The sequence below is a fragment of the Dermacentor andersoni genome, chromosome 3 (genome assembly GCF_023375885.2).
Source record: "Dermacentor andersoni chromosome 3, qqDerAnde1_hic_scaffold, whole genome shotgun sequence".
NCBI classification, from domain to species: Eukaryota; Metazoa; Arthropoda; class Arachnida; order Ixodida; family Ixodidae; genus Dermacentor; species Dermacentor andersoni.
In genome coordinates this window covers 9,699,621-9,715,508 of record NC_092816.1, presented here as the reverse complement: position 1 = coordinate 9,715,508, position 15,888 = coordinate 9,699,621, and the positions used below count along the sequence as shown (strand labels likewise).

The following is a 15,888-nucleotide window of genomic DNA, read 5'->3' as shown; positions in this document are numbered from 1 at the left end:
GGTGCTAGTGTTTCAGTTATTCACCGTGAATTGTGTTCGCGACTCCGGAAAATTACGACCCCCTATGATGGACCTACACTACTCGCTGCTCAAAGGGCCGCCATTCGACCTACCGCCATGTGCACTGCTCGTATTTCCATCGATGGATTTCTGCATTACGTACAATTTGAAGTGCTAAGTTCGTGTGCCCAGCAACTCATATTGGGATTGAATTTTTTTCCTACAGCCTCTGCCTCCATCTGCTGCTGGCAACGCGTTCTCCACATGACCTACATGATCTATGCACTTCATGCAGATGACGCACCACTTTACTTGGTTGCTGCAGAAGATACCGCGCTACCTCCTCGCCATCAGAGAATTGTTACTATCACGTCTGACATCATTGCCCGTGGCGACGTGCTCGTACTACCATCTGCACGCTGTCTCGCAAGAGGAATAGCCTTTGCATCAGGGCTGGTGCGGTGTGATAATGGCTCTGCACTTCTCTGCGCTACAAACTCAACATCTGAAAAGATTCTCATAGCTAAAGGCACCACATTGGCTTGCGCCACTGAATTGGAGTCTACTCTGTTGTTTCCTTTAAAGCAGCTTCCTCTGAAGTTCCTTTTATTGGACAGACTGCATCTCCTTCTGCTCTTGCAGCTGCCATCAGTTCCTACCTGACACCTTCACAGTCACGACAGTTGCTTGCTTTGCTCCAAAAACAGGAAGCTTCGTTTGATGTGCATTTCACTTCATTGGGAAAGACTTCGATTACGATGCATCAGATAGAGACAGATGGTGCATCCATCATGCGTTGGAGCATGTCGACATACTCTAACAGAACATAATATGCCCCTCTGTTAGCCATTGGTCATCTGCCGTTGTTTTTGTTTTCGTCGCAAAAAAAAGATGACTCTGTTTGATTTTGTGTCGACTACTGAGCACTTGTCAAGATCACACGTAAGGATGTATACCCTAGCTATGCCGCGAATAGACGATGCCTTGGATTCCCTGCAGGGTGCCGAGTACTTCTCGAGTGTCTATCTCCGTTCCGGCTACTGGCAGATACCTGTGCACGAAGACGAAACAGAGAAAACATCGTTTTAACGCGACAGCGTTAAGGAGCTCGTGTCGCGGAAAAGCCGGTGTCGTCGGTGTCGGCGTTTAACACCAGATGGGCGAATTTAATGTCATGCCATTCGGCCTCTGCAAAGCCTGCAGCGTTCAAGCGCATGATTGACACCGTTCTTTTTGGCCTGAAGTGGAAGACTTGCTTGTGCTATCCGGATGATATTGTTGTTTTCTCGTCAACCTGTTTTCTCAGCACCTGAAATGTCTGGACAAAGTTCTCACGTGCCCTGCCAATGCAGGACTTCAGCTTAACACCAAGAAATGCCATTTCGTGAGCAAAACAATCAAGGTGTTAGGTCACATTGTGAGCAAAGACAGCATTTGTCCTGATCCTGACAAGGTTTCAGCAGTTCGGCACTTTCCTCGTCCTGAAAAGACCAGATTTGCATAGTTTCCAAGGCCATGCTTCCTATTTTCACCGATTCATACGAGGCTTCACATCAATAGCGTCACCTCTGCACAAATTACTGGGTTTTAGTGTTACCTTTGCGTAGTCTCCCGAATGTGAATCAGCGTTCGCCCATCTGAAGCGTGCTCTCACATCTGAACCAGTACTTCACCATTTTGATGAAGCTGCTCCTACCCTCCTGCATACGAATGCTAGTGGTCACGGCATTGGTGGCATTCTCCTACAGCGAGACGACTCTTTAGGTAAAAGGGTCGTCACGTACGCAAGTTGCGTTCTGACAAATGCCAAAAAGAATTACACCACCATGGAGCAGGAATGCCTAGCTATCGTTTGGTCTGTGCAGAAGTTTGGACCTTATTCTTCACGGCCGCCAATTTACTATCGTTACAGACCATCATGCATTATGCTGGCTTTCGACGCTGAAGAACTTGTTTGGATGACTTCGTCGGTGGACTCTTCGTCTGCAAGAATACGACTTTACTATTACCTACAAGTGCGGTAAAAAGCATCAGGATGCAGATTCGCTTTCTTGCTGTCCGCTTCCTATGACACCTTGCAATGGGCCTCCAACTACCTTCCATGACAAGCTTTCGCACGATTCCTTTTCACATGCTTTCTCGTTGGCCACTTTAGACAAGATGCCTCCACTCAACAGATTATTCCAATCTCACCAACTTGCTCACTCTTACTGTCAGTCAATCATAGACCACCTTCAAGGAGCTTCATGCCCACTTAACGCCCACCTTCGTCGACAGCTGACACAATTTAAGATTGACAACTACGTTCCGTGCTGCCATGTCTATCATCCTGACGGTCAACGCTGGGTTCCTGTCCTGCCACACACTCTACATGCTCATGTCCTGCAGGCTTCTCACGACGACATGACAGCTGGTCACCTTGGTTTCCAGAAACCCTATGACCACATCAAAGGTCGCTTCTACTGGCCTGGCTTGTCCGCCAGTGTAGCGAGGGATGTTGCTTCCTGTGCCCTATGTCAGCATCGAAAGCTCTGTAAGTAGCTCCAAGCAGACAACTGTAACCAATTCCGTGTCCATCGCATCCATTTGAACTCATTGGCATTGACCTGTATGGACCTCTTCGTGTGACTCTCAGGTTAAATGATGCAATGTGACAGCCATTGACCACTTGACACACTACGCCGAAACAGCTTGTGTGAGTTATACCTCAGCCTCTGAAGTTGCTGCATTCATACTTCAAGCCTTAATACTGCGTCGCGGTGCTCCTCACGTCATCCTGAGCAACTGTGGAAAAGCATTCCTCTCGCAACTCTTAGACAAAGTACTCGGGGCCCTCCGGAACCACCCACAAGACTACCTCCAGTTACCATCCGCAAACCAACGGCCTAACAGAGTGATTTCATCGCATGCTGCCCGATATGATAGCCATGTACATCGAACCAGGTCACAGAAATTGGGACGCAATTTTGCCATTTGCGACTTTTGCATATAATACTGCCATTCAATGCACGACCAGCTACTCGCCATTCTACCTTGTCTATGGTTGTTCGCCCTCTTCCTGTCTTGATGTCTCTTTCTTCACACCAACTGTCAATCGATGTGCATCCTCCTGTGAAGAATGTGTGTCCCGCATTCTGCGTTGTCACCAGCTCGCCCACATTATCACCGAAGCATGGCAACAGGACCACAAGCAGCATTATGATGCCTCTCATCGTATCGTGTGCTTCCGCCCTGGTGAGGAAGTGCTACTCTGGACACCAGTTCGTACTCCTGGCTTGTGTGACAAGCTTCAGCTTCGATTCATCAGCCCCTACAAAGTCTTGGAGCAGACCTCTCAGGTTAACTATTGCGTGGCACCTGTTTTTGTTCCAAATGACTGCCGCTGCCGCACTGCTGAGGTTGTCCATGTTTCCCGTATGAAGCCTTTCATGACGTGTTCTCCGCCCCTTTGAATTACGGCCGGCATGGCACCTCTCACACGGGAGGACATTAGTGTGAGCATTTATTAAGCTATTTTTTGTCATCTGTACATGATCATTATCACGTGGGGTTCACATGGGGTTGTTCTTCATATCGCTTGTGGTGCTTGCTCCTGAGTGTGATTTGTGCTTTGGGCGTGGCCGATTCACTGCATCTAATAAACGCATAATAAACACGTAATAAACATCGTGATAACCGCTGCATCACTATATAGTACAGCCATACACAAGGAAGTGCTTTGTACAAAAACGTCCGACAATCGCAGAAGTTACGCTGTGCAGACTTGGAATAGGGCACATGCATGGAACTCATTTATACCTACTAAACAACAAATCACTGCCGAACATGTGCGAAGTATGGTGACAAACTAACTCTATGGCATGTTCTAATTGAATATTCTCATTTTCACCAAGAAAGATGACATCGTTTTAAGGAATTGCATATGTACTACAACCTACCTGCACATCCCTCCTTATTTTTAGCCTGTGATGCAATGTTTACTTTTAAGAATGCTCAAATATTTAACAGAAATTGACTTCGTAAAGCACATACATTATCAAAGACCATTCAGCCCACCCTCAGCTTTCAGGATGGTCTTAAGGTTTTAAGTGCATGAACAAAACCTCACGGTTCTTGCTGCAACAAGAACCATTTTATGAGGGTCTTGTGACTATCTGTCTCATTGATGTTCTTAGGGAAACCATACATTTCCATGCTCTTATTAAGTCTTACGTTTATGCAATTTTAAGCCTTTTTTACTGTTTTATCGACCATAAGCAACAGTGAAATTTTATGCCTTACACAGTTGTGCACATCACCATTCTAAACAATGCAGTTCAATGAATCTCATAATATAGGTCTCGCCTCTCATCCTGTGCATATCACAAAAGCATTAGTCATGGGGCTGTGTGGCCTCTGATGCCTTTGCGCCATAAAACATCAACCACCATTCCATAAAATGTACAGTTGCATTCAATATGCACTGTAGCATGGTGCCCGTGGTTGAAGGGGCCCCACAACTTTATGTCGGCGCTGACAAATGAAAAATTAGAGAACTAAACACCATTCTAATTACAGGTATTTATGAAAACAATTTTCCATATGTCAATGCCGCCGTGTAGTCTCTGGGCACCTCTAACCTAGGGCACCGTGTTGCAGATCATATTGCAGGCGACTGTACCTTAACTAAAACTATGTGTGTGCGATGTTCATTTGCTTAGAATATAAATGTCCTTGGTGTATGGCATTAGCATTTATGCATTTCTGCACTCTGTTACGTCCAAGCATCAAAATAACTGTGAATATACAACTAGTCAAGGAGCAGGTGCTATAGAGTAATAGCATTACATTTCTTATTATTTTTGGGATGCTACAAGTTTGTAAAATTTACCAGCCAAAGTTCTTTGTATGCAGTGTTAAAATATTGGGTGATCTGAATCCTCTTGGAAACCATATGAAGATAAGAATTATCTATGAGCCATGACTACAGGCACCTATGTGGTTGACTGGACACAATTTTTTTTGTTTTTGCCATTGCAGTGAGAAGGCATGCTGAGACAAGTAATCAGCAGATCTTTTAGCTGTTTTCATTGTAAAAGGACTGAAATCTGAGGAAATTGGTGTGCATTCATGATAGAGGAAAAAAAGCACCAACGGAGACAGAAGGAAGGCACATACATGCACTACTTGCAACTAATAACTACATCATGAAAATATACATACATGAAAAGAGATGATTTTTCTTGAAAACACTAGCAGTATGGTTGATTGCACCATTTGTCTCTGGGGTGTTTTTGGTTTTGGAGGTGGGGGTTGGTTCTGTTGGTGCATGTGTAGCTCTACATACGTTTTATAACTTTGAGAAATCAATCTTAGCAACCTTGGAAGTTGGTATTGCCCTAAAGTCCTCTCTACTTATGGTATCGATTTGACCTTTTGCATTTTTATGCTATTTTTCTTTACAGGTTACATCTTATGGAGGATTTTTAAACTACACAATAAGGAGTGGTGGTACTGACAGACAAAGCAGAAGTCCCGATGTCCAGATCACGGTAAGGCTTCTCTTGTCTTGACACTTATTACACTCTGAATGGCTATTATCGTCAACTTTATTTGCTGATTCTATACTGTGTTCTTTATCAGGGAAACAAGATAATACTCATCTACAGGCACCCTGAAAGGCTAAAACTCAAATTTCCACAAACAGTGTCCATTCCAATGTATGAGGTAAGCTACATTTTCAAATCACACATGTTAACTGCATTGCTACTTATATGCAGGCCCTGCAAGAAGCAGAACGTGGGAAAATGCGAATTTATTAGGCATGTTCTTAATATACGAGGAGCGTTCATAAATTTGGTACTATCAGTATCATAAATTTGAAGCCCGTGTACATGATAGCCATCAAAATGAATGCTTGTCTCTCTCATTTTCATGGAATATAGAATTTCTATTTGCCATGAACACGTTTAGGGCATCAAAACAAAATAGGCAGCACCCATTGGGAGAAGTGGTTGAAGCACAGCTAGTGGTCTGCTTTCTGCATTCCAAGGGATACAATTCCAGAGAGATTCATGCCGGGCTGGTGGTGATATATGGTGGCGGTGCATGGTGATGGCACACCGCATGACTGCATAAACCATGGATTTTAACATGGGAATGATCTTGAACATAAACACACTTGTGAAGCAACAGGCTTGCTTTACACGCTGCGAGCTCATTTAGCACGTTTATTAGAGTTGAACAATTTCACATTAATGTAGCTGCTTTTTGTAAGACTTGCAGTGATTCACTTAGAGCCGCATGGTGTTCAGTGCTCAACTATTATTTTATCTGCTTTCAGACCTCATGGATCAGAGCTGATGGCTTACCTGCAACCAGAGAGCATTTCCTAATGGTGCTTGCTGACTTGAGCTCCATACTTGTAAAAGCAACACTCAGTGAAGAGACAGACACTGCCAGGTAACTGTCGACACTATGACACACATTCCTGCTGTAGGCGGTGATAACAGGGTCTGAGGTAGTGCCTCTGCTTAAATACTGCATTAAACTGTTCTTTCTTTGTGCGTGTCTGTGTGTGTGGAAGCAGCTGCAAGCTTAGCTATTTTAGCCACGTTAGGGGGATAAAGTGCTAACTAGCTCTGGCACTAGACTTAATATTCTGCACACGCTAGGCTAATGTCCTTAGTTATTATTAAACTTTATCTCTCTCTTATTTTGCAACATACTGGTCGATGTATTTATTTTCCTTGGGATAATGCTCTTAAAGAATGCAAGTTTTGTGGACAATGGATAGGCTTTGTGGTGTGGATAATGTGGTGACAAGTGTTCAAGAAGCTATTGTTTGAGGCCAGTGGTCTGGGATGACACAACACCAGCTATGTGAAGCTCAGAAGACTGAAAATGCCAAATACGCCCCATTTTTTTCACCACTATGTCAAGGGTTTGCAGATTTCTTTGCCTCAGAGAATGCCACCAATATTCAATAGATGCCAAGCGGTACCTGTATTCCCCACAGCTTAAGCATGAACGAATGAAGAAGCACAGCCTCTCAGCTACTAGTAACCTTTTACATTTAGTAGATTAAACAAAATCTTGATAAAAGCACAAAAGTGAAAGCTGTGCACATACACACTGGAACAAAGTGCACCCACTATATTTTATTTGGAGAGTCAAAGTACAGATCAACAAGGCTTACAAGGCCAGTCAGAAGACAACTGCTGCTTTCATCTGGTATGTGCGTTGTGGTTGAGAATGCTTGCCCGTACATAGCAGCAGCTTCACTAAAGAAAGGTGCAGAAATGCAGGTGATACCACAGAGTGATTAGTGTCTGCCCTTGGCTAGAGTTCTTGCTGAGAAAAGAAATATATACTATGTGAGATTTCTAGACCTTCTGCAACCCTGCTTGCAAACTGCTGCTTTGTGTATCCTCCTATTGCTCTCGCTAGTGTAACCATTGTTACCTCGTAGAATAACGAAGGCATTTGAGGGAAGTGCACTTCTTTGATTGCTTTGCAGCCTTGTGGAGGCATCGCTTGACATAGCCGTGGAGTATCCCACTGGCCAGGCTCTGGCTCATGCTGTGGAGCACTGTCGCTGCCCCATTGGCTACAAGGGACTTTCGTGTGAGGATTGCGATGCTGGCTACACACGCTCGGGTGCCGGCCTCTACTTGGGATTATGTGTGCCCTGCTTCTGCAATGGTCATTCCAGTGACTGTGACCCAGAGACTGGAGCCTGTAGTGTGAGTGCACACTGCGGACTGCTTTTGTGTGTGACTCTGTGTGGCCATTCAGCAGTTGAGTAGCTTGACGTTTTTCTGCCCTGCACTTTTTTCTTCCATTGTTTCAGAACTGCCAACACAACACGCAGGGTGAATATTGTGAAGAATGCCTACCTGGTTTTATTGGTGACGCTACTGGAGGCACCCCAAGTGATTGTGAGGCTGTCCTGGGTAAGCTTTCTCACCATACTGATGGTAACTGAACTAGTATACATGGATGGGTGAATTTGGTTCACATTAATATTCAAATGTACAGTAATTCAGTGCTCATGAGTAAAGCAAAGAGCAATGAATACACATATGATGAAAGCAAAGAGCAATGAATACAATTGCTTACTTGTTCTCTGTGATTCCAATAGGTTTATGAAATGCATAAATAGTGACTCAGAAGGGTTTGGGTGCGAGCTAGTTGGTACGGATCATTCATATTTAAAACAGCGCCAAAAAACACGGACAAGGGAGGACACAGGACGAGCGCTAACTGCCAACAACACCTTTATTGGAGCCTGCGCAAATATATACAGTTTGCAACAGGCATAAAGAGAGTGAACGAAGGGGAGGGGAAGGCGAGTCATCATCGGTCAACTACTGCTGCGCATGCGTCAATGACATTAAACAAATTAAAAGAAACCATAACATGGTGGACACACGCTAAACTGCTTAACTTCTAAGGAACTTAAGTTCTTTATTGCAAAGTTCTTTATCGCATAAATAGTACATGTCACAAGATAAGCTGTCTCAAAAAGGTTTTAATGGGTAGGTGGAAGCAATTTTTGACACTGTAGTAGTGCCTACAGTCTTAAAGCATTCAGCAAAGCTTGCATGTGGCTCACTAGCCAATTAATCACTGAGCACGTGTTGATGGGCGAGTTGGTTATACATGATTGCTACGAAAGCGCCAAATAACACAACGGACGAAGCCAGTTAATGTGTGGACAGAATGGCAACAGCTGCACGTAAGTCATAGCAAGCAGGTCACAGCTTTCTCTGGAGCTTCTGTACTACCTATCAAATAAGTTATGACGTTTAAGGAATATGCACAATAAGGGGGGGGGGGGGGTGCCACTGATTCTAGAGCATGTTAGACTATCTCGATAACAGCCTCTTTTCACTTCAAGCAAAGCAGAGTGTTGATGTTTTTTGCAGTTAAAATAACTGTGTGTGCAGATGAAATTTGGGCTGCCTTATCATTTTGATATGGTCCTTTTTTCTGTTTACATTGTCCATGAGAGTCAACAACGTGTGAATGTACAATATGCAAAGACAGTTTGTCAGTTGCTTGTAGTCTGTGTTTCTCATGTCATTACTTGCTTATTTTCTTCTGTTTACAGTAAATCCACTTTTCATTTGTTCTTTAGTTGACCTTGTTTTGGAAATGTTCATCTGCTATGTTTAACCTGTCGATGGTACACTGAACCAATGCACCACAATAGAATAACTACTTCGTTCTGTTTACAGCGCTATTCTATTACACAAAGGGCAAAAAGAGACTTGCACACATGTGCGCAATTGTTTGTCAGTCTCTTTTTTTCCTTTGTGTAACAATATAGCACAGTAAACAGAATGATGTCATACCAACTAGCCCTAGTCGAAGCCTTATTGAACAACTTCTTGTTTTTTTGTCTTTCAGTGCCGTCTTGTAGATGTGACAACAGAGGTAGTACAAGGCAAGAGTGTGATGCCAGGGACAACTGCCCTTGCAAGGTAATTAGCAGTAGTGTCTGCTCCCCAGCTAAATTTACTGCTTATGGTTTTAAGTGACCATTGCAGCTTGGTGCCTTTCTGATGGTGCACAGTATGAAAATGATATATGGGCGGATAATTCAAAGGAGTGACTCGTAGCAAGAATGGCTTGCAGTGAGAGAGAGCATCTCCTTTTGAGGCTTGCTCTTTTATACCTTTTTACCTTCAATGAGAGGGTTGTACATGCTTGCTGGGGGACAGAGACTGTACCTACTGCCCAATTTTTTGTGAATCTAGTCAGTGGCCTAGCCAGAAATTTATTTCCGGGGTGTTCTTTGCTGGCCACTACCCCTATATATATATAGAGAGAGGTACTGGGATCGATACCCCGCACCTCCACCAGAAATGTTACGTGCGGAAAGACATAGACGAGAGATGCTATTTACAGGCTATTTACACTGGAGCCAGGCAGCCAGGCTGACACTCGCTCGTGCCGAGGGCACCGACCAACTTCGTCGTTCTCGCGGCGGCTCGTCTCTCGCGGAATCATATCGTAATAATATAAACTAGAATGCATATTTTTATGTTGCCGAAGCAACACTTTGCATAAATCTTGACAAAAGTTTTCATTGCCAAGGTATGCAGCCACTTTGCATCAATTTATGCTATCATCCTTGTGCTATTTTAAAAAATTGTGATGTTAAAAAGACTAACATTTTGTTTACAACTTGATGTATTGATATAATATATGTTGATGACCTAACTGGTACATGACATGGAAAAACAAACAGTGCTAAAAACGGGACCAACCAAAAACAAGACAATGCACTGTACGTCTTGTCTCTTCTTGTTTAGCCCTGTCTTTAGCGCTAGTTGTCTTTCCAAGCATTTATATAAGTAGCACCATCTGCAAACCCATAGTGAACAATGTAATCTATCATGGCCTCCCCTTTGCAGATATATTCTGCACGTGCGCAAGATATGTATTATAGGGGTATTACTCAGGCTCGCGCGTGCGCACCTGACCCTTCTCTGGATCGCACAGCGCCAATGGAGCGGCAGTCGCTCGCTAGCACTTTCGCAGCAGCCCTAGCAGTCAGAGCTGTGACCCCTAACCCGCGGTTCGCAGTGAGTTGCGACCACGGCGGGTTCAGGCCAGGGGGGACAGGGTGAGTCTCGACCTAAGGTGTTTATTCACCTTAGAGTACAAGGGTACCAACTGGACAACAACAGCAACAACACATACAAATACAACACAAAACAACCACAGCGGCGGAGCATTCCGCACGTCTGGGGTGAAACAAACCGCACAATGTGGGAACCACAAAAGAGGCTGATAAGGGTTCAGCTCACCCAGAGTGGATCCGCGCTCGGGCCCTGGGGCGGTCAGTCGCACACAAAGGCCGGGCGCAACAGGGGGACGGCGTGCGGCGGTCTCAGCGGCTGAGTTGAGATGCGGCCTGTCGCAAGCTCTTCAGCCGAAAGACAACGGTGCATCGGGGAAATAGCGCTTCTCCCCGAGCGGCGGAGAGGGAGTCTCCCCGGTTCCAAGAAAGGGAAAGGAGGGAACGGGGTGCCTTGGCTGCAGCGTCGCGGCCAGGCGCGAAGAGCAGCGGGAGCGGCGAAGGTGCCCTCTCCCCGCTACCCTCCGCGAGCGAGCACGTGATTATCGCGTGATAACCGCGCGGCCGCTCCGGAGATATCGGGATGCGCGTGCGATCCCCACAGTATATTTTCCAACCACTATATTCTCATGCACAGACTAGCAGAACAATGTATTCTTAGCATTGAACAGCTTCGCGTTTACAATTCCAAACCTACTACTCAATCTTCTAGGTTTCGGTGATGGCAAAAGCACTTGCATCGCAACAATACAAAATTTCCTCTCGGCGGCTAGGACGGTGGGCACTATTTTGCAAGTCACCTATTACTCAGTCACGCTTCCAGTGTTGTGGGCATGTTATATTCTCCTACATTTAATATACAATAATGAACCTTTGCGCTAGACTTTCGATAGTATCATATCATGCAAGTTTCACTCACTTTTGGTGGCCTGCTGTCCGACTTGTTTGAAAAGATGTTTGGAGGGGATTTGCCGTCATGTTATTGTAGTCCCCATCACGTGAGGCATATCATTATTTGATCACACTTGGTAACCAATGAGGCAGACAGCCCAAGCCAAGGCTGTTTTCTGTGCTGGAAGCATTTGTCAAATTTTACAGCATTCTTAGTTTGCAGTAAAATAAGGTTTAGCAGCACTGAGAGATTTGAAAGTGTCACGCCTCCCGACACTCGCCTGTTCTGAAAACTGCAGAGATGTTTCATTAGGATGGGCTCTCAGCAGGAAGTGTTAGACGTGGTAGGTGAACCTCAGCTAGGCGACTGGCCACGGCCATCTGGTGTCGAAGGATCGGGCAGCAACGAGACGCTCTCCCTATCATAATCTTTTGCCACCTTTGTTCTTGACTCCTTTTATGCACATTCTTCCCCCCTCCTCATATCCATCACCCCACTCCCCTCCTTAAAACTCTTTTTCATCAGTCACTGTCACGCTCTTCAACATTCCGTGATTTGTTGAACAGCGCAGTGACCCCTAACATTCCTATATTTCCGTTTACCTTTTCAAGATTGTGCCGCTGCATGGATGTCGTGTTTTCAGCTGCCTCCCCTCCCACTTGTTTGTTGTGGCTGTTTCGTAGCTTCCCAAGTCCTGTAAACCCGTCCTTGACATATTTTGCTGTGCACAAATCAGCCTTCTGTAGGTCTTTCTTTCTTGTTCTGTTTCTTGCGTTGTTTTCTATCTGAACAATGTGTATAAACTAGCCCAACAGGAAGCTCTCTTCAAGTTCATTTATATAATGAAAGTCAGAGAAAAGCAAAAGAAAAAGGGAGGGGGGAGGGAGCGATTATTATGCGTTTCCTTGACAAGCAAGTCGCAATACTTTCAGAATGCTTTTCTTCCGCTCAGTGTGGTTGAAGAGTCGTTCATGTACCGGAAATGAGAAGCTCTTCAACGTCACAAAGGCCTGGTAGGGAGTAAGAATGCCTCCAAATTTTAAGCACGCACTCATCTCATCTTTTTCCCTGTGTGTAATTATAGCACTGATCCCCCCTCAACAGTTAAGGTTAACGTAATCAGGAATGAGGTAGAGGTGCATCTTGGGTGGGGCCACAATGTTCTGCCTGTTAAAGGTGCCAGGCAACATCTTCTCACTACTTTACACTCCGAAAGCGGTGCTAAAGTGTGGTCTAAACAAAGTGGTCCTAAACATTTGATTCAGGGGAAAGGGGTTCTACAGTCGAATGTTTTTTTTTTTTTTTTTCGTTGCCTCTCCGTTCATGCATCAAATATGCTTGCAAGCAGCAAAGTCAGGCTGTGCATCTCATCCACAGAGGGTCTCATCAGTGGTGCACTTTGTGTGCGCAACCAGTGACATGCACAAAGCAAGGGCTGGTTGTTCTCCAGGGAACGGCAAAGTCGTCATTCTTTCAACAAAAAAAATGTCTTCGCTCCCGTAATCGCTATATGCCTATCATAGGCATACGTGCCTGGGGAAACCAGCGACGCGGATGAACTTGTGTGTACACTTTATAAACATCTCGACACTGACCGTTAACGAAGCTAAGGCCCCTGAAAATTTCTGGAATGTTACTAGATACATTAGCCCATCGGCTTGCACCTCTTGCAATGGGCTCTCTTAATTGTCTGCTCAACCTATTCATGCCCACTGCTTGGGAGGACATTTTACCTCTCCTGCATGGGAGGCGAAATGTCTTGACTAAATTACACCAATATTCACTATTGTAAATACTGTAATTATTATAAATTGGCCTTCTGTACCTGTTTTGCACCCCACTCTGTGCTGTCTCCAATTCTGTTTTCTCTTAGTTGCACCATCCCCCTTTCTGGCCAATGTTCAGGTGTTAGCCATCACCAGTGTGGTCAACTAAACTCTTTTTCTTTCAACAAATGTAGTTGCTTTTTCCACAATCGGATGTGAGCTTACACAAACAGCCCTCGACTTGCTTCCACATTCAACTTCTTTCTTTCCTCCATGTTCTGAGCCCACCTCCTGAAACTTTCTGTTCCACAAAAAATTTGTACCCCCCCCCCCCCCCCACCTCCTCGGCTATGCCAACGAACCTAGTGGAGGTGCACACCATGGTGCCATAAAGGCATTTCCAAGGAGCAGAGGAAAAGAAGCATGATGTGCCCTCCCCTCGCCACCTGCCAGCTTCTGGTGTGGGTTACATCGTGCAATCATGCACCATTTCAGCGCACTGCAATCAATGGGCACACATGCTTCCCACAAATGAAGCATTGAAACAAAATAGTATCTAGGTTAGGTAAACTAAGGGAGTTTTAAAGCAAAATCATCATTATAAGAATAAGGCCACCTCACTCTGACATATTTCTCTTGTTTCAGAGCAATGTACAAGGAAAGAACTGCAATCGGTGCAAAGAAGGATATTTTAACTTGGAAGCATCTAACCAGGAAGGCTGCTCTCGTTGCTTCTGTTTCGGGGTCACTGAACAGTGCAGCAGCAGCTCTTACTATAGGAGCGAGGTGAGTTGTAACTGTTAGTCTATGTCTAGTGCATGTTAGCACAGTATGAATTTACACTCGCCCAAGAGCAGCACTTTTCAGAGTGAACAAAAAACATGCATCAGTGATCAGGATACCTTGTAATGAATAAGTTACGTTCTTATATCAAAATCACTTCCATTCTGGCATGTTGCTGTCCTATCTAATAATGAAGGAAACGAAGTTATTCACTCTCTCCTGCTTACAGGTCAAGATGCTCTTGCAAGATTTGAGGGACCCATATGCCCACAATTTCCAGCTGTCTAACCGGTACCATTCTAACATTGTCACAGAGACTATCATTGTTAACCCATCAAACAATGAAGTCAGTTACTCAGCATTCCCACGTGATCCTGCTGAAAAGGAAACCCTGTTTTGGTCACTTCCAGCACAGTTCTTGGGCAACAAGGTAACCAACTGATGCCTTCTCATGTTGTGCCATATAATTTATTATTATTATTATTATTATTATTATTATTATTATTATTATTATTATTATTTGCCTTTCAGCTTACATCTTATGGAGGATTGCTTCGCTACACCCAACGATTCACAGCAGAAAGTGATGGAGAAACCTACAGTGATGCTGACGTTCAAATCACTGTAAGCTATTTCCTTGTATATGTCAAGCTAAATTCTATTATAGATATCACTGCTTGTATTCACATGTTTATTGATAACATTCTTTTACATTTCAGGGAAACGGTGTCACCATATTCTACGTAAACATTCCTCCACTCCCACCCTCTGAGACAAGAACGTTTGAAGTAACATTAAGAGAGGTGAGCATGGTTTTGTGTTGTGGAGCAAGGTTTTGCATGTTACAGTATTAGCAATACCAGAGTATTCTGTGTCTTTGCATGGCTTCCTTTGAAAGGAGTTTGCATTGTGGTTTCAGTCTACCTTTTCAGTGTCACTTGCTGAAACTTCTTCATGATGGTTACCTGAGAATAAGTCAGTGCAAGTCACATGCTATATACTTGCAGACAACTTTCTGTTGCAATGAAGGGAAAGCTGCTAGGTAGGTGTTTCTACATGTGTTATTGTGCCAAGTATTCTGGCATAGCTAGACAGCACTCTTGGTTTCTTGTAACAGGTATTGAATCAGCATAGCTTCCACAACTGACGGTTTCACACTTGTAACACTCCAGTGTATTTTGTCATTATTTTGCTTTTGTAATTAAGATGTTTGTTTTCTCTTCCTCAGCTTAAACTGACGCTTCATGACAATGTGGCACTATGATCAGGAGTAATTTCAGTTGTGCACACTTTCACAGCTGCGGAATAGTTCAGGTGTCCACCGAAGAGCAAGACAGTTATGATTCCTGCGAGCCTTCATTTCCTACCTCCTTTTTCTCTTCTACTAATGGAACAGACAACTACTACTCCATAGCTTTCCCTTCATTGCCACAGAAAGTTTTCTATGAGTATAGGGAATGTGTTTGGTGGCAAGATATCAATAATCAAATTTAATCAGCATCAGCAGCAGCAGCAGCCTATTTTATGTCCACTGCAGGACAAAGGCCTCTCCCTGCGATCTCCAGTTAGCCCTGTCCTGTGCCAACCGATTCCAACTAGCACCCGCAAATTTTCCAATTTCGTCGCAACACCTAGTCTTCTGCCATCCTCTACTGCGCTTCCCTTCTCTTGGTACCCATTCTGTCACCCTAATGGCCCAATGGTTACTTAATCTGCACATTACATTAGCTGCCCAGTGCATTTTTTTTCTCTTAATGTCAATTAGAGTACCATGTATACCAGTTTGCCCTCTGATCCAAACCGCTCTCTTTCTGTCTCTTAAAGATATGCCTAGCATTCTTCATTCCATCACTCTTTGCGCGGTCCCTAACTTGTTC

At 44.4% G+C, this 15,888-nt stretch overlaps 1 protein-coding gene across 1 annotated transcript in view; it reads left to right on the top strand.

The window, feature by feature from the left end:
* The window catches only part of trol (terribly reduced optic lobes), a 591,503-nt gene that overhangs the window by 415,829 nt on the left and 159,786 nt on the right, over positions 1–15,888 (top strand). Inside the window, exons 53-62 of the mRNA XM_055065643.2 lie at positions 5,445–5,531; positions 5,623–5,706; positions 6,323–6,441; positions 7,499–7,724; positions 7,832–7,934; positions 9,394–9,467; positions 13,874–14,014; positions 14,241–14,441; positions 14,543–14,635; positions 14,731–14,814. Of these exons, the coding sequence (XP_054921618.1) occupies positions 5,445–5,531; positions 5,623–5,706; positions 6,323–6,441; positions 7,499–7,724; positions 7,832–7,934; positions 9,394–9,467; positions 13,874–14,014; positions 14,241–14,441; positions 14,543–14,635; positions 14,731–14,814 (1,212 nt within the window). The remainder of the gene's footprint in view (positions 1–5,444; positions 5,532–5,622; positions 5,707–6,322; positions 6,442–7,498; positions 7,725–7,831; positions 7,935–9,393; positions 9,468–13,873; positions 14,015–14,240; positions 14,442–14,542; positions 14,636–14,730; positions 14,815–15,888) is intronic.